The sequence below is a fragment of the Ailuropoda melanoleuca genome, chromosome 9, assembly GCF_002007445.2.
Source record: "Ailuropoda melanoleuca isolate Jingjing chromosome 9, ASM200744v2, whole genome shotgun sequence".
NCBI lineage: Eukaryota > Metazoa > Chordata > Mammalia > Carnivora > Ursidae > Ailuropoda > Ailuropoda melanoleuca.
Window position 1 is genome coordinate 99316949 of NC_048226.1, and position 25273 is coordinate 99342221.

Consider the following 25273-nt stretch of genomic DNA (forward strand, 5'->3'; position numbering starts at 1 on the left):
CTGACTGTGGGCCTGCAGGCAGGGATCTGGGCCACCAGGGAGGGGCCTGCAGCCATCAGGAGAATAAGGCTTCCTGTACTGAGCTAAACCAGAACAGACAAGGCCGAGATGCCCCTGCCGCTCACAGGAGAAAGAGGCCCATCACTTCCCGCCTGGTGACACCAACACAGGAGGACAGCTCATCAGCCAGAGGCCATGCTGGTCCAGGAGACACACGCTGGTTCACCCAGCAAGCATCACCCAGACCCAGCACCCTGGCTTCGAGGGCTCTGGCAGCCCCAGTCCTGACAGCAACATCTGGGTGTCCTGTTCACACCTGTGCTCCAGGCCCACAGGACCCTAGGAAGCCAGCAACGACAGACAGAGGCAGTTGCTGACCTCGAGCACTGAGCCCCCAGGTGCCGTGCTTTGAAGCCACATAGGAACCGTGGGCAGTGGCCGCCACCAGCCCCGTCTTCAGGGTCAGGAGACCCAGACTGGAAAACTGACGGCACAGTCACACTGCGCTGTGTGTCCTCCCTGCGGCCTCTCAGACTGCTCTGTAACCTCGTGTAGGCGTTACTGTGTGTGTGGGTGTGTGCACAGCTGTGCTTCGGATAGGGACGAAAGGGAAGTTCTCTGTGGAATAAATGAAGACACAGAGAAGCAGGGGAGAAAACAAATAACATGGCCACCCTCACAACGGGGCTTCAGCTCCAGATTCCATCTCTGTCTCTCGCTCGCTCACACACACACACACACACACAACTGGGGTCATCCCATACAGATATTTTCCCATGTGCTTTAAAAATTAACCAACTACTATTTTCATTTCCCAGGTCATCAATTGCTCACCCACATGTGGTTTTGTGTCCCTGAGTGCCGCTGCATGATTTAGCCGTGCGATAACGCGGTTCGCCCTCTGCCCACTACGCGGCACGTGGTTGATTCCAGTCTCACTTATGAATGACACTGAGTGAAACACGGGGGTAGGCACATCTGGGCATCCTTGTTTGGCTCCGTAGAGTAAATCTCTGGAGTGAAAGTACGCAATGAGAGGGGACCTACAAGGAGAGAACGGGCTGGCCACGTGAAAGCCGTTTCTACGGTAATGGAACAGAGTGGCACCTGCTCCCACAGCCGGCCCTATGCGGGGGGTGGAGGAAAACCCTCCAGGCTCCATTGGCACTGCGTTCTGAGCCTGCGCTCTGGCGAGATGTTAGCAGAGACGCATGCCCCAGAGTCCTGTGGCTGTCTCTCCTGGGACAAGGAAAGTACATTTTTAATAGTTGGTGGGAGTGAAAAATAGTATTTTAGTGACACTCTGATTTTCTATTTCTCCTTATAGACTAACAACTTAAGAAAGCTTTCCTCCCCAGAAGAAACCCCTATGTCCTAGGACCTGTCGAGCTTGTCCTCCTTATGATGAAGGTAAAAGAAGGTACAACATTCATATTTGGGGAGAGCGTGTACAGGCCTGCCTCCTGTTTCCTCCACTACTCTGCCTGCCTCGTCCTGCTGCTACTCCTCGTCATCTCCCCCTGAAACTTCGCCAAGTCTCCTGTCGATTCCCCAAATTCCTCTGCTCTCTCCCCTCACACCCACCTGGCACGTCGCACTCAAACATTCCCAGCATGTCTGACCACGCGCGGACCCTTCAGCGTCTTCCCAAAACTGCAGACGAGGCCTGAACACGCTCTGATATCAAACGCCATGCACGCTGGTGCTCAGACCTTCTGCAGCTCTGCGTCCCGCTCCCTAGGAGCTCCAGCGAGCACCTTCTGCTCCAAGCACCGTCAGTCACCCACGGCCCGAACAAACGTCCCCCTCCAGTTGTGCTCACACATGCTCATCCCCACCGAGCAGCGCTGCCCACTGCACCTGCTTCCACCGCCCAAGTCAGGGGAGCCCCTGCACTGAGGCTCCTCACTCCGCCCAAGAGATCTCTTCTCTCCAGTCCGATTCTTCCAGGCACCACGTCTCCCAAACCCAGCACCCCCCACCCTGCTCCCTGGCCAGCAGCACGGCCCCAAAGGAGTGAGAATAGGGAAATGCTTACCTTTTCACCCTTCTCTCCTTGGACAAAAGGCCCTCTGCCCTAGAAGAGGAAAGAAGGAGGCACAGATTTAGGACAGAGAATCTCCACACACGACCTCACACAGGGCAGCAGCGCCCCAGGGTCTGAAAGGGTCGGGTGCTTTTTCATCAGCTCTGCAAAGGAGCATCCAAAACAGATGATGACCCTTACTTGTTGAGCGTTCATCCTCATGGGTATCACCCCATTTAATTTTTCCAACAGCTCAATATTATGGTACTTGTATTTTTTCCCTTGTGAGCCTTACTAAGATAGAATCCACCTGCTGTATTAATTCACCGACTTAACGTAGACAAAGCAATGGTTTTTAGGGTATTTACAGAATTGTGGAACCACCACCAAAATCAAATTTAGGATGTTTCCATCAGCTGAGCCAGAACTCTGTACCTCTTAGCGGCCACTCCCCATGCCCGCCACCTCCTGACCTAGGCAAACACAAATCGATTTGGTCTCTGTAGATCTGCCTCTTCTAGACGGTTCAGATACACAGAATCCTACAATATGTGGCTCTTACAGCTGGCTTCGCATCCCGTGATTTCTCAGCAAAGTGCTTTCAAGCCTCATCCATGTTGTAACATGTATCAATATTCCATCCTGCAAAATCCCATGCCACCGCATGAATGTAACACACATCCCGTTTATCCATTCACCACATGACGAGCACTTAGGTTGTTGCCACTTTTTGGTTATTATGAATAATGTTGCTCTGAACATTTGTGTACAGATTTTGTGAGGGCATATGTCTTCATTTCTTTTGGGTATGTATCTAAGAAGTGGATTGCTGAGTCACTTGATAATGCTGTTTAGGCTTTTAAGGACGGCCAGACTGTTCTCCAAAGCAGTGGCACCATTTTGTACCTGTGATGTCCGAGAGTCCCAGTTTCTCCACCGTCCTGGCTGGTCTATCCATCACTAGCGAGGCACTTGGGTCTCTAACCATCATCACAGACTTACCTATTTCTCTTTCCAATTCTTTCCCTTTTTGCTTCATGTATTTTGGACTCCTGCGAGGTACACAGATGTTTATAACTGTTTTCAATTTCTGAAAGATTGACACTTTGATCATTCTAAGATACCCCTCTTTATTTCCACTAACGTCGGGTTTTAGAGTCTATTTTGTCTGATATTGGCACAGTCACTCCCAATTTTTCAGTTTTCTATTTTCAGAATATATATTTTCCAACCTGTTACTGCCAACCTATTTGCATCTTTGAATCTAAAGTGTGTCTCCTGTAGACAGGCTAGAGTTGGGTCTTGTTTTTATGTCCAGTCTGAATATATAGCATGATTACTGACATAGTTGGTTTCATGTATTTATACTACCACCTCCGGTGAGATTTATAGACACCCCCCTCCCTAACTGGCTCTGGTCCCTCTTCCCCCAGTCTCCCGCTGTTACTACACCTGCTTGTTAAACGCCCCATCACACAGTCATGATGATGCCTTTGAGCTTGTCATCCTGCCGCACTAAGGCGTCTATCACCCCCAGCGGTCAGTCAGTAAAGGGACTGACTGGCTTTTCTCCAACCACATTGACTCGTTTTTCTCTCTTGCTGCTTTCACAAGTTTCTTTGTCTGTTGGCCTTTGGGCTACAGTCTTTCTGAGAATGGCTCTCTTTGTGTGACCTTGATTAGAGTTCACTGAGCTTTCTGAATGTGTAGATGACTGCTTTTCACCAAATTTGAGATTTTTGTTTTCACCATTATTTCTTTGAATACGCTTTCTGCTCCTTTCCTCTCCCGTTCCGGCAGCCCCATTAGGTGCATTCTGGTGCCTTCCGATGCTCTGTTCATTTTCCTGCCTTGCTCTTTCTCTCTAGTCCTCAGATTACAGAATCACTATTGATCTGTTGGCGAGAATGCTGGCTCTTCTTTTTCAGTAGGCTCATTCCTACCTACCATTGAGCCTCTCCACTGATTCCCCTTTTCCTTTCAGTTATAATTTTAAGCTCTAGAATTTCCATTTGGGACTTTTTTTTTTTTTTAGAAACTTCTATCTCTTTACTGATATTCTGTATTCGCTGACATGCTGTCATAATACCCGCTTTCCTCCTTTAGGAATGATTTCCCTTCATCCTTTGACTATCACTGTGACGGTGACTTGGCAGGTTGCGTTTGCTCCTCCGATCCCTGTGCCCCATCACAGGCAGACCCCGTTCCCTGCTGCTTTTCCTGGGGGTCACAGGGACATCCGGAGAACCACACACAGTTCAGTCTGGATGTGGGCAGATAGGAGCCAGCCAGAGAGGGGAGGGGAGGGGAAAATAAGGTGTGGAAAGACAGCAAAATTCTTCCTGGTGGAGGAAAGAGCATGTGCAGTGGTCAGTGAGAAGTGACCAATTTGGAGACTCTGAGCTGCCAATCGGGGCTCCCAGAATCCAGGGGTGGAGCGTGAGGGGTGCAGAACAGGGCAAGAGTGACAGCTGGGGCCACCTCTGGCAGGCCGGCCATGCCCATGGGGAGGAGCTTGGACTCCATTCCGAGGGCAATGTGTGGCTCGGTGTCCAGCCCCCATTAAGTGTTCAGTGCATTCTCGCTGACATGCATGCGTGGCGGAAGCCCAGGTCTCCCACACCGGCCCTATACTTACCATGTCACCTTTTTCTCCCTTGGGTCCAGGAGCTCCAACCAGCCCAGTGGCTCCCATGTCTCCCTGCAGGGTGCAAACCGGAGAGGAGCACTGGGTCAGGTCTCCCGACAGGGCTCCCCCGCTCAGGCTGCCCACTGCCCACTTGGCCCTCGACGCCCTGGCAGTGGCTGAGTTTGTCCCTGCCAACTTCACAATGAGGCCATGCTTCCCACCCCTGGAGAAGGGGGAAGCATCTAGATAATTTCCCCAACCTCTCAATTTCACAACTAAGGACATCCTGAGAAAGTGTGTGGGGAAAGCATCATGCATTTGTCCCCAGGACTGGTCCAGCCCCAGAAGGGGAGCGAGAAGCCCCGGGGTTCAAACCCCCACTCTCCTGCTTACTGTAAGAACATCATTACTCTTTGGGCCTCAGGCTCTTCCTCCGCGAAACGGACACGCTGTTATGAGCACACATAAGACTGAAAGTATGAAGGTGTTTTGAAAGCTGCCAGGGGTCAGCCAGAGTCCCCAGATTATGCCACCTGTGTGCCCTGGGCCCTCCCAACTGTCCATGAAGACAGGGAGGGCAGGCAGAGGAGAAAACAGTGTTTGCAAGGGAAGAGAGTTCACCAAGGGCTGAGCGCGGGACTGGAGCAGTCTGCTACCGTGTGTGCCACGAGCCAAACCAACACAGGCTGGGGTGCCCAACACGAGAGCCTCGATTTCGTCTGTTTTTCTCTTCCCTTGGTAGCAATTTCACCTGGGTCTATTCCCACCTCATTCATTCTCGGAACAAACCACCAGTTGGCTCGTGCTGCTCCCCTGGCCTGTCATGCCCTTCCCCTGCCTTCTTTACACCGAGCAGCTCCTGTGCATCCTGCTGGACCCCTGGGCCCCTCCACCCTGGCTCTTCCCACAGGGGATCCCACTCTTCTCTGCCGCTCTTCTCTGGCCACCAGCCTGTGAGCACTGGGGACAGGGCTCTCTCATTCACTATAGTGTCCCTGCACCAGAATGGGCCCCAGCACCTGGAGTCACCAGACCATGACACCTGACCTGACCTGAGCTGTATCTGGGTAAATGGGGCCACTGGGAGCCACAGCTGTTTCCCTGGAGTATTAACCTTGGACTGGGACAATCTGACTTGTGAGGCTGAAGGGCCAGGACGGCAAACCATCTTTGAGGAAGCCAGGCTCATCTCCAGGTGGCTGAGCGTGAGTCCCTCCCTAGCATTCCCTCCCCTGCCTCGTCCTCCCTGCTAAGGCCACCGCTCAACCCTGGATCTGTTCAACCACAGCACGACATGGTCATTCCGTAACCACCCGCTGCCTCTAACATTCTCCACTTACACTCACACAAACCCCTGGACACCTCTGTTCTCTTCTGACAGCCGAGAAGCTGAGGTTACAACCCACGGGGTACCCGGTGAGGGAGAAACCCCTGTGCTATGCAAAGGTTCTTGCAAGGACCACATGGTACCCGGGACTGCCCTGGGCTGCTCTTCTTTGGCACCAGGGGAGGGGAGGCCATCAGGGGTGTGTGTGTGTGTGTGTGTGTGTGTGTGTGTGTGTGTCCAAGCTCCCCAGCCCAGCAGAGTGGGTGCAGAGCAGAGAAGGGGGAGAAAGGAGGGAAAGAGAGAGCTAGAAGGGGAGGGTATCATCTCAGGTGTTTCTACCACCACACTCAGCCCCTCTTTCAAACACCAGACCAGGTAACGGCCTCTGGATCATGCTGCCCTCTTCCTCCCTCCTGAGTGACTATGGGCAATTCTCATCTCTCTGGGTCTCAGCTTTCTGCGACCAAAGTAAGGATGTGACAAGATAGCCCTGTCCAGCTTTGTAAGTGCTAATAACCTGGGGAGGGATGGAGACAGAGAGGTGGCTGAATGACTAAGGAGGAGGCCCCTTGAGGAGGCACCTGGCTTTGAGCAACGAGTTCGGAAAACTTGTGCAAAAAGAATTTCATGCAACTTAAAGAAACGTTACATGCAATCTAAACAGATAGACTCTTACAAGCCCAAGCCCCAAAGTTTCTGGAATATAGAGGCCTAAAGGGATTGACACAGAATTAGTGGACCACAGAAGGGTGCACCCGTTGGAGCAAATGGATGGGAGCCAGGACTTTCTCACCCAACTCCTTCTAGCTCGTATTTCCAGACTGAGAAACAGGTCAGGACTTCACACCACTTGCTCGATCCTTCTACTTGAACAAGTTCGGAAGCAAACACCACAGGACGGTCATCTAGCATGACGCTTCGTCTCTACGTACACAGCACAGCAAAGCCTAACCTGGGCCCCAAAGCGCCCCTGAGCTGTGCCTGTGCTTACCTTTGGGCCAGGGAGTCCCACGGGGCCATCAGAGCCCTTTTCACCCTAAAGAAAGAAGGACAAAAAAAAAAAAAAAACAAGAAGTAAGATTCTATTTAACTCCCCCTCTGCCTTCAGCAGTACGTTATCCCTCCACAGGCTCCTAAGCCAATCTCTGAGTAAGCCACGTGCAGCCCGCAGGCTGGACAAGGTTTCCTGGAGCCGAGAGCCCCTCTTCTTGCACTCCAACTGCATGGGACACTTTGGCATCGCCTCTATGCGACTGTCGGTAGAATAAAGACAGGAACAAACAAGATGGTACCCAACAGGTACTGTTTCCCTGATGATGCCACCCCTGGAGGTAAAAATGTCACGGGGCCTGCTAATCGTTCCCATAGTTATTAGTCACCAAAATACCAAAGCAACATGTGTCTGTAACCTACCTCTAAACATCGTTCACTTCCCAACATGCATGCTGTTTGCGTAAAAGATCTGATTACTAGGTCAAAAATTCTCAGCTGTCAAGTCGTGGGTGCGTGTAAATACTGCCACACTAAAAACCAATGTACCATGATTCATACACTCGTATGCGTGTAAATCTCCCCATGTTAGTGAAAAGGAAGCGACGCCACATCCATTTATGCGTGCGTACCACCCATCGCTAAAAACACTCCAGGGGCGGCTGCGTACATAGCTACTTCAGGAACGCGCTGTTTGGTTGGTTTTTAAATGTATTCCTAGATGTCATCTGCACACGCGAATGGGGGTAAACAAATAATGTTTTGTGTGTCTGACCTCACAATGTGCCCATCGAATGCCTGGTACGCAGTTCACGCACACCATGCTTGGGTCTAGAGATGGAAACAGGGACCCAAGAGGCACGTTGACCCAGGAGAATAATGGAAGTGTTCTGTAAACTGAACCCAAGATTTAAACCGCTGGAAGCCAAGTCTGCCTGTGGCCAGGCTCTGCCTCCCCAAAGAGAATGCTCAGATCTCCTGGGGTCCCGTGGGCCGTATCATCTATGGAATTGAAGAGGGCGAGACAGAGGCCAGCCCTATTTAATGAGGTGGTTGTAGAACCATGTGGTCTCTTCTGGGGGGAGGGAGGAGAGGCTCCCTTCCCCCCCACGCACCTGTGCATGGGAAGCAGGCCTGGGGGCGAGCTCCCCAGGCTGGGTGTGCCTCAGTGCTCCTGGGCACGGTAGACAGACCGCACACTGAAGCATTTCTGAAGACCACGTGCTATGTGTCTTAAAACCTCAGTGCTCAGCACACAGTGGGTGCTTACTGGTTACTGTCAGATAGAAGGGATGGTTGGGGAATAAAGAAATGGGTTATTGGGTGATGCCGCCTGGAGTCTGAGGCTGAGAATCTGTAAGGTGATTGAGCATCTTGAAGAGTGAGCCTTTGTCCTCTATCCCTCCCTCCCAGCTGTCCCACCACCATCCGCCCATCAGCCTTCATACCCTGATCCACGCATCCATCAGTTCAACCACTACTTAGTAATGTTACACACAATCAGTGGCTGAAAATACAGACGTGACAAGATCCAGTCTCTGCATCTGGAACTTACCTTATGGAAGTAAAACAGGTAGACATTTTTAGTCCAATGTGATCATTGTTACCATGGATAGCAGCCCAGGGAGAGGAATGGGACATGGGGTCTTAGAAATAGCAGGTGCACGGCTACATGGGGAATGAGGGAGGGAGGGAGGACTGGAGGGAGGGAGGAGGGAAATCACATAGACAAGGTGCTCAGGAAAGCATTCCTTGGGGACATCTTGAGAGAAGAGCAGGCATGAGCCAGGCATGAGCCAGACAAAGGAAGGGGTCCAGGCAAATAATGCACTTGCAAATGCCCGAAAACAAGAAAGGTCGTGACCCCTCCAAGAAACCAGCAGTTCTTGGTGTCCTGGAAGCTGGGGGAGCAACAAGGAGAGAGATGGTGCTAGAAAGACCACTGGGGACACTCCATGACCACACAGGGTGGTTTGGTGGGGACGGGGGTGGTAGGGGAGCGCCAGGGGGTGTTTGAGTGGGAAGATGGGCTGGAGCAAGAAGTGGGGACCTCCTTGAGCACAGACTCTCCTCCCAGGGGTCCTTTCCCCTGTGCCAGGGGCCACAGGCACCTCAGTGAGACACACCCCGGGCACAGCCTGGCTCAGGGAAAAGCCTGGACAGGGCAGAACTGGCTTTGGCCACCTCCCCCAGCACAGTCTGCCCAAGCAGCTGCTAGTCCCTCAAACCTTGCAACACATTAGCCTTCTCCTTTGGGGTTCTTAATCAAAACCCAGGGGCAGGGGAGGGGCAGAGGTCCAGTCCTGGGTGCTCACCCTGGCTCCCTGCCTCACGTCTCCCTTTCTAACCCAGTGGGCACCGAGCTAAGGTGCCTTGTCTTCACCTCCTGCCCAGAAAAATCCTCAGCTCATAGCAAGGCTGAGCTGGATCCTTTCAGCAAGTTGGGCCAGTGTCTGACTACCTCACCTCACTGAGAGCTCCTAGGGAGAGACAGGAAGCCCGTCTCCCCAGGGCTGCCTCTCTGGATAGAGAGGAAGGGGAGAAGGTGAAGGAGAATAAGGAGGGCAGCGGGGAAGGAGGGAGCCTGCCTGCTAGGACATGTGCTTTGAACTTATGTCCATTCCAGTGAACTTCCCTGTGATTTCACATTTCTTCCTGTCTGCCCAGCCCCCTGCAGGGTCACTGAGCACCTCCTGTATGCTGGCCCCAAGCAGGAGGCCAGACAGAACAGGCGATATGACCGCAGGCTGCAGAGCAAGGCCCCGGGCCACGAGGTCCAGCAAACCCCCAGGACCTTGCCTCGCACAGCTCTGCTTTTCATCATCCTTGTGTGTTTGGTTAAGTTGTTCTGCTCAAACAGTAGAAGGTTTCTTTTCTTTTTTTTTTTTTTTCCTATCATAAAGGCCATGGTCTGCAGGAAAACAGAACAGATGAAGGCCTCGGGCACTCAGTGAGACATTAAATCTAGGCTAGTGGATGGTGCTGGTGGTGTTTGCAGAAACACCAGTTTGCACATAAGAAACTAGGCACACACAGCTCTACTTGCAGGACACCTACTCGGAGTCTTATTCGCAAACCAGGTCTGTTTTGATGACTCGCACATGAGTGGAGAGGGTGGCAGCAGGAGTCAGGAAAGCCTCAGGAATGCATAAACTCAAGGAAAACATGAAGGGATCTGAGGGCTCCCCTCCTCAGAGCTGGAACATCAAGAAACAAGAGGTCTAAGGAACAAGAAGGGCTCCCTGACCCGCAAGTCCCCCACAGCCTGAGGCCATCCTGCCCTGGCCATCCTGGTGCATGATGGGAAATTCCCTCCTCCACTGCTCAGCTTGGGGCTCCGGGCTGGGGGCTGAGGGTCGACTGCTGAGCGTACCTTTTCTCCAGCTGGGCAGGAGCAGTTGATGGTCTTCAAAAACCCAATTTGTTCACTGCCGGAGGTGGGAGGCTGCTGGGGCAGGGGTGAAGGCTCCGTCAGCACGGTCACCTGGCACTGGAGGGAAATCACAGTGAGTCAGGAGGTCAGAACCTGGCTCTTCACCCAGCACAGCGCCCCAGCAGGCGAGGGGACCAGGAACCCAAGAAGCCTGAGCCTCAGTGGAGGGGAGCTCGGGTCATATGGCAGATTCCTGGCTCCTGAGGCCTTGGAGTCAGAAGGGCCTGGGCCAGCCTGCTCTCAGCCACGTCCCTGGCATCTCAGCAGCTGCGGGAACCATGAACCCCTCTGAGCCTCAGTGTTACCCTCCGCAGTACGGGGACCAGAGTGTGTCCATCGTGATGCAGGGAAGAGGATTCGATGGGACAGCTCAGAGTCTCACACCCAGCAGGTGCCTGGTAACGATGTATGTCCCTACCATCACTACTTCCCCGTCTCCCTTCCCTCTGCTCTCCAGGCCCTCATCTGACCTCCTCTCCTTCCCTCAGTCCACAGCCAGGCCCATCGGACTCCAAACCTCCCGTGTTGTGGGCTTCCACCCCTGGGCCTCTGAACACCGTGTGTGGACTTCACCCCTCTGCCCCAGGAAGCAGGCTCTGTCGCGAAGCCCCCCTTCCAAGCAGCCTCGAGACTGGGGTTTCTTAGAGAAGTTGGGGAGGGAGAGCCTTGAAGGGGGGCAGATGCAGAGAGGTCCCAGGAGAGGCTGACCCACTTACAGGGTCAGGGGAAAACCTCTGGTTTTTCTCACACTTCCGGTCCTGCCTGCAAGCCGCCTCCTCCCCTCTGCCGACCAGCCCAGTGTGCCAGGGCCTCCCTCCACTAAGCATGGTCCATCCCTCCCAGGCCATGCTGCCAGCCTCGGCCTCTCCTCCCCAGAGCCAGGCCCCACCACTCAGCCTGCAGCTTGCTGGTGTCGACTAAGGCCAGGACCACAGCAGCCCCCCAGGGGGACCTGCGTGACCCCCAACCCACACCCTGGGTGCCCGGGAAATGGAGCCCTAGCCCTAGATGGTCCCTGGGCTCCTCTCAGGCCACATTCTGAGGGTGGGCAGCCCCTGACCCCTGAATGCTCATTCCTAGACCCTGGACACCGCTGTCCCTCCGGGGGCCAAGGACCCGTTTCCTCTGCATGCAGGAGTTTGCTCACCGGGCCCAAAGGGATATCACAGCAAGTCTCCAACTCTGCGTGTCGGGAGTCACAGTAAATCACAATCCGCTGCAGGTCAAACTGGAAGGGACGTGAGGACAGAGTGAGTCTGGGGTCTTGACAGCCCAAAGCCTCCATGCCTCCAGCAGACCTGCACAGGGGTCGGGCCCCACTTTCTCCTCGGGGTCCCTCCTTGGGCCCCCTACCAGCGTACCCCCTTCTAGAGGGGACAATCCAAGAGCAAGGAGGTTGGAGGCTATAGGCTGGCCAGTGCAGATGGAGCCAGTGCTTGGGTTCCCCCCGAATCCTCCTCCCCTGGGCACTGCCATGGTGCGCACTTAGAGCCCCTTCCTGGGCGTTCTCACGACAGACCCAAAAGTCTCCGGAAAGTACCCCATTTTCAACCCCTCCAGACATCTCCACACGGTGGCTTACGTCACCTTTGGAAAGTAGAAACGTGCCTCTATCACCCCCTTGGATACCACATTGCCTTAGTATAACTCACAAGGGCTTTGTGTCCAACACTCACACACGTATGCACACACGCACACGTACACACACCTGCACACGCCCACACAATACACATATGCACACACATACATGCATCTGCACGTACACACACACACACACACATGCACACACATGCATGCATCTGCATGTACACACACACACATGCACACACATGCATGCATCTGCATGTACACACACACACACACACACACACACGCACGCAGTCTGCAGATAAAGCCCGGGCCTTCTCTGGGACACTCGAGCCCCCAGGACCTATCTCTGCCTGCCTTTCCAGGTGCACTTCTCTTCACTCCCCTCCTACAACATCTGACCACACAGAGTCCCACAGCCATGCCTACATGCGCTTCCTCTTCTAGGAAAGTCCCGGAAAAACCAGCAAGCTTAGTCTCCCCCCAAACCGTGCTGGCGGCTCTCACGTCCCAGCTCCGTAACCATCGCGCGAGTGCAGGCCCCATCGCTGGTCACTCCGCACGCCATCCTGCGCGTCTGCAGCACGCAGACCACGAAACGTCCTTGTGTACGTGTTTCTTAGTTTACTTTTAAAATCTGCTTCCCCTACTAGCACATGAACTCTGCAGGCAGGGCTCTCTTCCCTCTCGTCTTCCACGGGAGCCCCAACACCAGGACCATTTCTGGCACATGGCGAAGGCCCAGAGCACAGAACTAATGGTTGGATGGGTGCACGCGTGCGTGCACATTTTTTGATGGGAACTTGAGCTGACCCAGTGGATGAAGGGATGCTTATTTTACCAACCACTAATGCTAAGTGCCCATGGCCTTGTGCCTCCCTCTACCCTTCTCAGGCTGGCCTGGGCTGCACCTGGAGTGGCCACAGTAAGCTGGCCGGGCAGGTGGTCAGCCGCTTGGCCTCATCCTGGCTGTAAACGTGCCCCAGGGGGCATGACTCCCTGCCTCACTGACTTGGCTCGCTACAAACACTTAACCGTTCCATTCATCTGTCTGGTCTATTTCCTGTAAGACACCAGCCCACAGACAGAGGAGAAAATGACAAAATGCACAACTGTGCTTTTGAACAAGGCCCATGTTAAAGAGAGGGTCCTGTTTTCTGCATTAGTGAGCTCACACGCAGCAGCTGGCCTGTTGGCAAGGCTGCAGGGACAGGGATGGGGAAGAAAGAGGCAGAGATGCAGGATCAGGGACAGAGCACGGATGGCCTGGGCCTGGCACAGGTGCCCCCAGGTGGGGTGAGAGGGTCTGGGAGCCAGAGGGGCCCCTTTCCAACTGCCTGAAATCCTGCTGGTCCCTGGCCGCCCTGCCCCTGCCTCTCCCCTCCTCCCTCCACTGAGTCAGGGAGTCCACCTGCTGACGTCCCTCTGGCCCCCACTCCACCAGGAGACCTCTGCTCAGGTCTACGCCTCCAGTAACTGTGGGTTGAGCTACAGCCTGGGTGGTCTTCCCTGGCCTGGCTTCCCTCCAGGGTCCACCATCTGCAGCTTGGTGACACTTCTCTGGTGACAGCAGGTAACCAGCGAGGGGGTGCAGGAAACCTGGAATCTGGTTTGGGTCCTGGCCCCGCTCCTCTCTCATGAAAGCTGGTCAAGGCACACCAACCCCGAGCGTGCTCTCCTGTGCTGTAAGGTGGGCGTGGTGCCGTGCTCGCAGAGCTGGTCGAGGACCAGGTGAGGCAGAGAGCTGTGGGGGGTCCCAGGGAGGATCGCAGCTGAGCCGCGGTCTCTAGTGCCATGCCCCAGGCCCTGGACCCTGTGGTTAAAGGTACCCCAGCCCAGGATTTTGCAAGGTTTATGACAGGCTGAGGCATTCACTGATTCTCCCGCCACATACTTCATCAGGATTTGTTTTAAATCTAGAAACCCAGCAGGAAACAGCAAGTGGGTGCAGAATTCCGCTGACAGATGTCAGGGGATCTGGGATTCCCAGTATTGCATACAAAGTGGACACTCAGCAAATGCCATGGGCAAAAGGAGGAAAGGAAACCACTCAAGCCCCCAGACTCCATGCTGTGGGTTAAAAGAACCCAATTAAGGGCCCAATGTGACCATCGAATTTCAGCATCAGGCAGGACACAAACCCAGGATTCCAGGCACACGGTAAATACAGACCTCACAAGCAGACTGTGAAGCCTGTACCGTCACTTACTAACTTGGCCATTCTGGGTAAGTTACTGAATCTCTCTGTGCCTGCATCCCCTGCTAAATGGGGACAATGTGGTGAAGGAGCTCTCGGGGCTGCAATGTGGATGAAACGAGGGAGCATGTGGAAGCTACAGTGATAACACCGGTCAAAGTGCTAGTAAGGGGTCTCTGCTCTGTGCCAGCACTCAGCGCTCAGATGCTAGGTGGGGTGCCCGCCTGCCCCCCAAACTAGTGCAATGGAAGGAGGACGAGAGTGCCGGCAGCCTCCTTCCTCCCTGTTGGAACACGAGTGTGCAGGTGCCTGTGGTTATCCCCTATCTAAACACCAACCATGGCTTTGGGGCTGAGCCAGAGCAGAGAGCATGCAGCCCGAGACCCAGGTGCAGACCCTGCAGAGAAGACGGTCGCTCTGGGGCTGCACTGCTCAGAATGTGGGTGACAGGTGCTGGTCCCCAGGGCTAGCACCAGCCACGACATGGCCCTGGTCAGATTGAGGGCACGAGAAATGAATCCTTCCAGTATCTGAGAGGGTGACTGTTCCTCAGTGACCAAAGCCACTCCCCATCATGGAGGTTGGCAGGGGCTGGGACACAGGAGCAGAAAGGGGAAGAGAAGGCCAGGGGAGGGGCCTCGGCATCATGGGTGTCCCGGACAAGCTCCACCCTCAGAGCCCAGAGTCACCCCTTCCCACCCCTACCCCGGTTCCCCCAGCTCAATGGCACCCTCCCTCTGTCCCCTGGCCTACGTGCCCATCGGCTTGCCTGGCCATTTCTCTTGCACACAGGAAACAATATTTATAACATATAATAAATAAGCAATTAGTACTCAGAATACACACACACACACACACACATTGAGAACATATTTATATGTTATCTAGAAGTCATTAGGGAAAAAAACCACCACAAAATAACCCTAAAAATAGGCAAATGCTATGGGGTGGCAATCACCAAAGGGGAAGTCAAATAGTCAATCAACAAACACGCAGGACTGCTATTTGTAGTAGAAGCCAGGAGATGCAGGTGGAAACCGCAATAAAATACCACTGGCCATCTGCCGTCAGATTGGTAAAACAAAAACAAAAAACAGTTAAAAAGAATATATATCAATACATTGGTGAAGATTTAAGAAAATAGAGCTTTCATACGTTGCCGTTAGGCATAGACACGCTCTGTCGCTTTGTTGAGAACTTTAAAATACGTGGGATCAGTGATAACCTAATTCACCTAACAGAGTGTGGAGGTAGAATTCTACTTGTAAAGGTTATGAAGTAAGTGAAGGAATGGAAACAAGGGTTAGAGATTGCTCTGAAGAAGTCTGGTAGCTGTTAGAAGGAGTCAGTGCAGTAAATACCAGGCCAGTGTCAAGTATTGAAGAATACAGATCCGAGCATCTTTTAAATATTGATAATTAACGATACTGAACAGAGTATATGAGAGCTATACTATTGATTCAAATAATTTTTTAAAAAAAATGACCTTGGGGGAAAATATTAATGTAAGTGGAAAAAAACTCTGACAGAATGAAAAAAAAAAACTTTATGACTTTTAAAACTTGGGGGTTTTTTGTCTTGGCTCTACCATAACTTCTTCATGAACTTAAAAAAAATCATTCCGTTTCTCTAGGAAAAAAAAAATATGTGGGAAAGTCAACAATTGTTTTACCCTCAGTCTAATCATTGAACGTGAGGGTGCGTGCCCCAGTGAACTGTCTCAGCTGGCCCACATCTGCAGCCTAACGGGCAGGTGTTACCCCGTGCGCCTCATGAGGAGGGTGTCCTTGGAGACGTGCCGACACGCTCAAGAGCCAAGGCTTGCTGATGATGACGGGGAAACATCGGAACCAGTCTAAATACCCACTAACAGGAGGATGAAGAAACAAAATGCGTAATAAAGTATATCGAAGCAGCTAGGGGAAGGTATAAAAAAGCTTTGATACAGGATCATGGAGAAAAAAGCAAAAAGCAAGATTTAGGATAGTGCATATCGTTTACGTAAACTCCAAACAACGGAGCACGCATCCAGCAACACTGTATTTGGTAGCAGACATGCATGAGCATGAGAAACGACGAACAGTTTGGGGAAGAGCTATCCCAAATCACGCTCTCGTTGTTTCTCAGGAAGCAGGAAGCTCCCATCACGGCAGGTAAGTCTGCCTCCTGTGCACGGGCATGAGGTAGACACAAGAAGGAAAAAGGAGGAGGGAAGAGCAGGAAGGAAGAGCTTTGATGGGATGACAGCAGGAGGGCTGTGTTACCACGCTGAGTTATCATGGGTGGTTATCTCTGGGCAGGGCACTTGGGATGATTTTTAAATTTATTTTGCATATACTTTCTATATTTGCCAGATTTTCTACAGGGAAGGAAGAAAAGCCTCTATTTAAATGTACGGAACACTTGATAATTCTACCTCTCTACCTACAAATACGTATGGAGATCTATGTCCCCGTTGCTGAGCCGTGCTTCACACAGCAGGGGCTCCATATATTGTGATAAGTGACCGCTGCATGGATGAGGGATGGTGACTCCTGCTTCCAGTAAGGTTTCTGAGTCAGGGTCCTCCCTTCTAAGGCAGTTCAAGGCGATGTCTTGTTAAGTGGTACGGACCCAAAAGGGAGACCTGGGGACACCTGACTCCCGAGGCTTCCCCCAGTGATCCCAGGACCTTGGCTGCAGCAGGCCCCCGGTACTCACGTCGATGGGCACACTGTCGTACAGGCGCTTGCCGATCACCGACTTCCCCTGGATGTCAATGTTCTCCCTCTCCTCGATGGGCAGCGTCTGCACCAGCGCGCAGTCAATGTACAGGGAGACGTTCTGGGCCTGGATGCTCAGGGCAATCTTGTGCCAGTCCCGGTCAAAGAGGTCACTGACCCGGGGGCCTCGGAAGACCACCCTGACGGCATCCTTCACGGCACCCACGGCGTCATACTCGACTGCCTTGTTCTCGCCGTCCAGCCGGATGGAGACCTGGAGAGCAGAGGACAGAGGACCACGGGCTCCCTGAGCTGCACGGGACCCAGGTGGGAGAGCAGGAGAGGGGCGGGGGCCGCAGAATCAGGAGTCACATCCTGGCCATGAGCTGCACCGCCGGTCAACCTGGGATAAAGCCTTGGTTCCCCCCTGAGCCTTGGTGCTAACACCACCTACCCCGCAGGCCATCTGAGCCCCTGCATGAGATGGAATTACTGGACTCAGACATTAATCCCGGGGTCACACAAAACCCCATGCCTGGAGAGATATTCAGGAGGGGCACGTCTGTGAGTCTGCAAGACAAATGGTGCTGAAGGGTTTGTGCCTTGAGCCCAATGAGAAACCTCAGTGGTCTCCATGTCGTTGAAAACCCTGGGCTGACAAAACAGGACACGTCTGTAGTGAAGAGAAGGGCCATATGCACCCCAATGTTCATAGCAGCAATGTCCACAATAGCTAAATCGTGGAAGGAGCCGAGATGTCNTGGAAGGAGCCGAGATGCCCTTCAACAGATGACTGGATTAAGAAGTTGTGGTCCAGGGGCGCCTGGGTGGCACAGCAGTTAAGCGTCTGCCTTCGGCTCAGGGCGTGATCCCGGAGTTATGTGATCGAGCCCCACATCAGGCTCCTCCGCTATGAGCCTGCTTCTTCCTCTCCCACTCCCCCTTCTTGTGTTCCCTCTCTCGCTGGCTGTCTCTATCTCTGTCAAATAAATAAATTAAATATTAAAAAAAAAANAGATGACTGGATTAAGAAGCTGTGGTCCATATATACAATGGAATATTACTCAGCTATCAGAAAGAACGAATTCTCAACATTTGCTGCAACATGGGCGGCACTGGAGGAGATAATGCTAAGTGAAATAAGTCAAGCAGAGAAAGACAATTATCATATGATTTCTCTCATTTATGGAACTTAAGAACTAGGATGATCGGTAGGGGAAGAAAGGGATAAAGAAAGGGGGTAATCAGAAGGGGGAATGAAGCATGGGAGACTATGGACTCTGAGAAACAAACTGAGGGCTTCAGAGGGGAGGGGGTGGGGGAATGGGATAGGCTGGTGATGGGTAGTAAGGAGGGCACGTATTGCATGGTGCGCTGGGTGTTATACGCAACTAACGAATCATTGAACTTTACACCAAAAACCAGGGATGTACTGTATGGTGACTAACATAAAAAAAAAACATTAAAAAATAAAATAAAATAAAATATCAAAACTGACATAAAAAAAAAAAAACAGGACACGTCTGGCCAGACGCCAGGGACCAGGTGAGACCCTGTTGCAGCCTACACTGTCTCCCACCATGAGGATGACCTTGAAGCTCCAGGAGGATAAAGTTCCTTGGTGACAAGGGCGCGTGGGTCTTGTTCGCTGGAGGACCCCCTGTCCTTGGCAAAATGCCTGGGCAGCTCTGGAAGAAAGTTTTACTTTTGTTTTTCTTCAAATGAAAGAACAATTGGAGGCTTTTCTCATTCAGGTGCTCATTTCTACCCCCCTTACACACTAGTCACTGAACATCTTCTGTTCTTTGCCCAGCTCCCGGCCTCCAGCGTCTGACCTTTAAGAGGTCTACCTGGGTTCCTGTGCCCTTCGGCATCTCATCAACACAGCCCATGGGAAGCCCACGGAAGGGACACCGTAGTCAGGAGGACAGGATCTGGGGGCTGATTCTCCCTGCCCCTCCCTGCCTCCCTGCAGTTCCAGGTGGCTGTGCCCTTCCACACACCCCAGCCCTTTGGGGACTCTCTGTCCTCCATGGCTTCAGAACTCATGGTCTCCAGTAACCACCAACCACTCCCTGCCGCAGCCACCCAGGCCCCAGGTGGTAGCTTCTTGCTGTCGCTTATCCCAAGATACCTCGATATCCTTTGCTGGGTTCCTTAAACCTGACCCTTAACCTCATCAGCAACCTTAACCCTAGCCACTTTCTTAAGAAACTGGGGCTGTCTACTGTCTGTCTACACCCAAAACGGCAAGTCACTTTTGAGCTGTGTGTCCTTGGACAAGTTATTTAACCTCTTCATACTATTTCCCAATTTATAAAAGGGCACCAATGACAGCACCTACATCATAGTCATTGTGAGGATTAAATGAATTAGCATATATGTAAAACACTGACGTGGTATTTATTAGACGCTGGGTGCCGCTCCAAATATTAGCTATAACAAAGTAAGCAAAGAAATTCAAAGGCATCCCTGCAGGCAAGCCTTCTCTGGCACGCACACGTGACTCGATCCCAGCCTGCTCTTGTCTCACACCCCCGGGTTCGCTTCATTACTGTTTCTCATAGAGCTTGGTCGGGGTTCATTCCTTTGTTCCCCATTTCTTGCCTGCCCGGCCCCATCCTCGCAAGCCGGCACTTCATCTCGCTCCTTCCTCTTTTCAGGGGTGAGGACCACACCCAGCACATGGTGTTAACCCCCAAAAGGGCACTGAATGAATGAATGAGTAAAAGAATGAGAGCCCTCTGTTCAAGAAAGGCCCCCATGCACTGCTGGGAATCAGCCACAGTGTTGATAACACAACCCAGGCGTTCTGATTCCTCTTTCTAGGCCCTCCGTGACCTCAGTACAACTGGGCGGGGGGCTAGGATTTGTTTTTGCTTGCATTGCCTGCTGGTATGCTGTGGTGTGGGTAAATACAGAAAACTATGGACCCCTGGCCAGTAACCTAGTACACTTCTAATACACACTCCCTAATACTTCTAATATTAAACATGGTCTTCTGTTTCCAGAAAACACTTTCCCCTGTTTGAGCCTCGTGTCCCGGAGCCACTGAGGGAGCTTCATGAGGACCTGGCTTTCCCTACAGATGGACATTTCTTCTAGCAGGACACAGAGCAAGGGATGGTGCCCGGCAGGCCTGAGTCCTGTGTCTACAGTGTTGGCTGGGGACCTCAGGATGGTGCCTCATGTCTCAGATCCATTAGCAAATCCTGCTGGTTCCAGTTTCAAAAGACATCCAGAATCCCATCATTTCTCCCCAGTTTATTATTGCCCGTCTGGGTCAGTATCATCGCTTGCTTTGATTACTATAATAGTCTCTGAATTAGTACTCCTGTTTCTGGGCCTGCCCGCCTCCCAGAGCCTGGTCTCCAGCAGAAGTCCCGACATGGGCCCCCCACCACCTCTCGAGCCTCATCTCTGATGAGCACCCCCCCGGACCCTCTGCTCCAGCTGAACCTGCCTCCTTCCTGTCCCTTCGTCGTATCTGGAATGAGTGAGTGACAAATAGGGACAAGGCCGACTTACGAGTGCGGCTGTAAATACTAAATGCAGTGATGAATATGAAACTCTCGATCAACAGGACTGACAGAATGCGCGGGGACGCTGTGAACTCACACCACTTCTGGCGGGCCTTTCTCCGTTTTCCCTGTGTCTAGCCAGGATTTCCCCCGGGGCACAGAAGTGACCACCATCAGAGGGCCAGGGAAGAGTGCCCCACCAAGGTTTTTGCTCAGTGAAATCGAACTGCCAGGTGCCTCTTTGAAAATGAGCCTCACGTCCCCCTAGGTGGGCTGTCTCTGCCTGGCTCTGCTGTGTCCCAGCCCACGGCTCGTTCCGGCAGGAGGAGGGGTGGGCACAGACATGGCAGACGGCTAGCCCACACAGCTCTGCAAATGCCATGAGGGGATAGAACCCAGACGAGGGGGTGGGGGCTCGTCCGCAAGAATGCATGGCAGGCGCCCAGTCCCACTGCACCAGCCCCGGAGAAACTGGAGAAGCAAGACCCACATGCCTGTGGATGGAGAAGGCTGGCTTGCATACCCTCCAGAGAAACGGCCCTTGGAGAAGGACATCGTCTGTCCCATCCAGCCTCCCACACTCAGGAAATCAGGGCACTCAGCAGTCAGGGCTGAAAACGTTTTACATCTTAATCTGACCAGGGGCGCTATGGAAAAAGCATTCAATAGGACTAACAGAGGGGGACAGGAGCCAACCGAGCACGGTGGGTAACAGATAGACGCGGAGACAGACTCCCCGTGTTCAAATCCCTCCTCTCCTTCTTCGCACTCGTGAAAGTGCGAGCAGAGGCCTCACCTTGTGTACTCAGCGCCCTCCTTGCAAGACGGCAACAGGCTGGAAGGGGACGGGATGCACTCTGGTTTGTGAGGTGCTCAGAACCATCCCTCGCCCCTACCCTAGAGAGAGTGGGGCCGTGTGCACGGGCCCGTGCAGCTCTCACCGGGCACACGGCTTGCCGCGTGGAGGGGCACGTTCCCTGGCCACAGCCCATGCGTGTGGTCACCGCAGCCCAATTGCTCAAGCACATTTTCATTTCAGCCTCCAATGAAAACAGAGTCCATGTCCCCCAGCTGAAGGCGAGTCATGTCTTCCAAAGGGGACAAGGGTAATGACAAAGACAGGAAGAGTCCCCAAACCCTGAGAACCAGGGGACAGGGATTTCACAGGGCACAAAAGTAGTGTCGCTTGCAACTCAAACCAACGTGTGGTCCTGATGGCTCTGACCCGAGACCCTTTCCTCATGGGGCTGCATGCCGCTGGGCGGCTGCTTTACCCTTGCGGGATCACAAAGCCAAAACACACCCGAGGGGCCACAGACAGGGCCTCGGATGTTCTCTAGGGTAAGAACAGAGGATGTCAGGTGTAACAAGAGCGTATCACGTGTGAGGCTTTGTTCTAGATGCCCTGGAGACATGGTTCACTGTCCCCAACCATTCATGGCGGCTCTTTGTTTCCAGGTGACAGCTAACAACGTCAAGACTCAGAACGCTAACCCCACATGTCTGGGAGCCACACTAAGAAAGGAGTAGGCACACGACTGGAGCCCAGGTCTGGCTGGCCCTGCGTGAGCTTCTTCCGCGACATCACAAAGCTGTGCCCCTCATGACACCAGCAGAGCACAGGCCGCTGGATGATAGAACTGGCCGCCACCTCCTGGTTGGCCTGAGCACCCCTGGGGCAGGAAGGAAGTAGGTCTCTGGCCCCATCAGAGTGCCAGGCACTGGACTATTGGCAGGGGAAGAAGCCGCATCTCTCTGGTGGTGTGAAGCTTCCCCACAGTGTCCCTGGGGCTTCACATGCCAGACTCTTGATCTCCTGGGCCCGGGACGGAGGGCCGTGGAGAAAACACGCAGGTGTCGCCGGCCCTATGGGAAGTACACAGAAAGCCTCCGGCCCCTGAGACACGGCGCGCTGCTCCTACCTGCGGGATCCCGTACTGGTCGATGACCTGCCAAATATACCAGTCTTCTTTCCGAGACGTTTTCCGGAACCGGAAGGTGGTGACGAAGGCATACTCATCAGGCAAACCTTGCGGGAACACATCCCTGGAGGGGGACAGAGGCAGAGGATAACAGGCTTAGCAAGGAGAGCAGGGGCTGCAAGGGAGGCCTAGGCGTCCCATGGATCACTAAGTCCTGCAAATGTTACCTCCCAGGCCTCTCTCAAATCCACCTTCTCTCCTGCCTTTACCACCCTCTCCTTCAATCGGGGCCTTGACATGACCCTCTGCAGACCCTTGCTGTGGCCCGTCCATTGGGCTTCAAGTCCACCGCCATGAAGCATGTACGCTTCTGTGTCTCAACCGACCCATCTGACAAAACTGATGACCCATCCCCCACCCCCTGCCCTTCCTGTCTTCACCTCTCCCTGCTGGCTACTTCTCAGTGGGGCCCACACGCTCAGTCTCATCCTGCCTGATCCCCTGCCTACACTCCAGGACATCCTCCCATCTTCACAGAGCAGAGCCCTGTGCTCCTGCCCAGAGTGGGGGGCCAGCCCCTCATCTTGGGGAGTTCAGTCCTCTGCAGCTCCGCCCAGAGTGTCATGCGCCTGCCTTTCCCCTCCGCACTCAGAGTGGAAGCCATTCCTCCCAGGAGTTAGAAAGAAGGTGTTCAGATCCTCACAGTGTAGCCGAGGGCAGCCAGAATCTGATGGTTAACATGATGCAATCTGGCTGCTAAGTGGCTGGGCAGAGACCTGCACAGAGAGGAGCCCTGTCTCCAGAGCGCTTAGCCATCGGCTGGCGGCACCCTCACCCCGAGGCACCTGGCCACAGTGGGGCCACGTCCTGCTGTGGGGGCAGGGACCTGCGTGAGGAACGCGCGGCACTGAGCTCTCCATGGGAGGGGGTGGAAGCCGTCTGGCCAGAAAGCCGGGAGGGGAAGTGAAGAGGCGTCTGGGTTCCTGGTTCCCAACTCGCAGACCCTCTGGGACCCTTGGTTTGGCTGTCGAACCTGTGAGCTAAGACTGGCCCTCTGTTTGTGATTCTCGGTTCACAGATCCAAGCTGGGAGTGGGTCCCTTTGTTCAAAGTCATTCTTGGAACTGGGATAGCACCCAGCTCACAGGCGGGCACCAGAAGCAGAGTCCGTCCCTCAGTGCTGGGCCCCCGCGGGACTGAGGGACGCCCTCGGTCACTGCCCCCACGGGACGGAGACGTGCCTTTCCCACCTGTCTGCACACAGTGGATACTGCACTTCCTTTCATTTCTCTTATTTCATTAATGAGTCAAACCAATGGACCATTTTTGTCCAAACACACTTTTTTATCTTTGAAATAACACACTCATACGTGTGTGCGTTTGACATATATATACCTAGATAGACAGATAGAGCCATACAGATAGTTAGGTCTGTGGGGCGGAGATCTATAAATCTGCATCTATACTTCTCTCTATTTAGATAAAGAGAGAGACTAAGACTTTTTCTAAGGGCATATATGTAAGTATAAGCATATGCACATATAGTTTAAGAAAAAGGTATTCTAATCAGGAGGAGGAATGGTCATTAACAGAGAATATCTAAAGGAAACCAAAGTGGCCTGATCTAATCCTTTCCACAAATAATGCATCATATAACAAGATCACAGTGGGAAACACCAAGGATATGGGGCTGGAAGACCTGAGTTTGGGGCCAACTTCGGCCTCCTATGGAGTGCGTGCGAGATGGCGGACACATTATTGTCCCCTTCTGAGTCTCAAATGTCACACTGGGGGTAAAACTGAAGATGGCGGAGGAGTAGGGGGCCCCTTTTTCAGCCGGTCCCCTGAGTCCAGTTGGATAGGTACCAGACCAGCCTGAACATCCAAGGAATCAGCCTGAGACGCAGGAAGATACATCTGGATCTCTACAAATGAACATCTCCAGAGCTGAGTATTGACGTACGAAGCGGGGAGCCGTGAAACCGCACACAGATATGGGAAGATAAACGGAAGGGGGAGGGAGCCGCCGCGTTTGGGCGCCGGGGAGCGGTAGCCACCTGCACGGGGGAGTGGGCAGACTCGCGGACCTGCACCCGCGAGAGAGCAGACTGAGACTGTGAGCCGGGAGCGCGCGCCACCAGGCATCTCACAGAACTCCGGAATCCCGGTGTGCTCACTGGAAACAGATTGAGACCGGGAGCTCCGGGAGCGCGTGCGGGGCGGCTGGCGGGGTTAGAAACACAAAGGACAGAGACACGCCAGCCCTAGAAGTGAGGGCTAGGACGCCGGGTGTGGGGCGCACATCCCGGAACGCTGCAGGGTTGAGCAGCACCAACAGAAACAGAGTTAAAGTGGCCAGAACATCAGTGGAGAACGGGCCGCGATCCCTCTGTTCTGTGACAGAGGTTGAGATTCGGCCACTGCTGCTCTGACACTCAGAAGAGGCACAGCAGACTGCCAGGGAAAGCTGCCAGAGAACAAAAGCCTGGAAACACCGGCTCACAGCGTGCCCATCCCCACCCCCCCCGCAGGGGACACGGAGACTCTACCCAAATGGGGTTGCCTGAGTATCCGCATGGCAGGCCCCTCCCCCAGAAGGCAGGCTGAAAAATCAAGAAGTCCACAACCAGGGGCACCCGGGTGGCTCAGTCATTGAGCGCCTGTCTTCGGCTTAGGGCGTGATCCCTGTGTTCTGGAAAGGAGTCCCTCAACGGGCTCCTCCGCTGGGAGCCTGCTTCTTCCTCTCCCACTCCCCTGCTTGTGTTCCTTCACTCACTGGTTGGCTCTCTGCCACATAAATAAATAAAATCTTTAAAGAAGAAGCCGACATACCCAAGATCCCTATAAAACAAGGGTGCACGGCCTGGGTCCCAGTCAATAATTAGGGCTCTGGACAACCCCGCAACCTCTCCTCATCAGAATGAAAAAAAGGAGAAGCCC

At 53.4% G+C, this 25273-nt stretch overlaps 1 protein-coding gene across 1 annotated transcript in view; it reads right to left on the reverse strand.

Annotated features, from left to right (window-relative positions):
* The window catches only part of COL22A1 (collagen type XXII alpha 1 chain), a 235160-nt gene that overhangs the window by 178548 nt on the left and 31339 nt on the right, over positions 1-25273 (reverse strand). Inside the window, exons 5-11 of the mRNA XM_034668525.1 lie at positions 22335-22458; positions 16890-17165; positions 11553-11633; positions 10346-10462; positions 6974-7018; positions 4665-4727; positions 2039-2077 (exon numbers count right to left, since the gene is read on the reverse strand). Coding sequence (XP_034524416.1) covers positions 2039-2077; positions 4665-4727; positions 6974-7018; positions 10346-10462; positions 11553-11633; positions 16890-17165; positions 22335-22458 — 745 coding nt within the window. The remainder of the gene's footprint in view (positions 1-2038; positions 2078-4664; positions 4728-6973; positions 7019-10345; positions 10463-11552; positions 11634-16889; positions 17166-22334; positions 22459-25273) is intronic.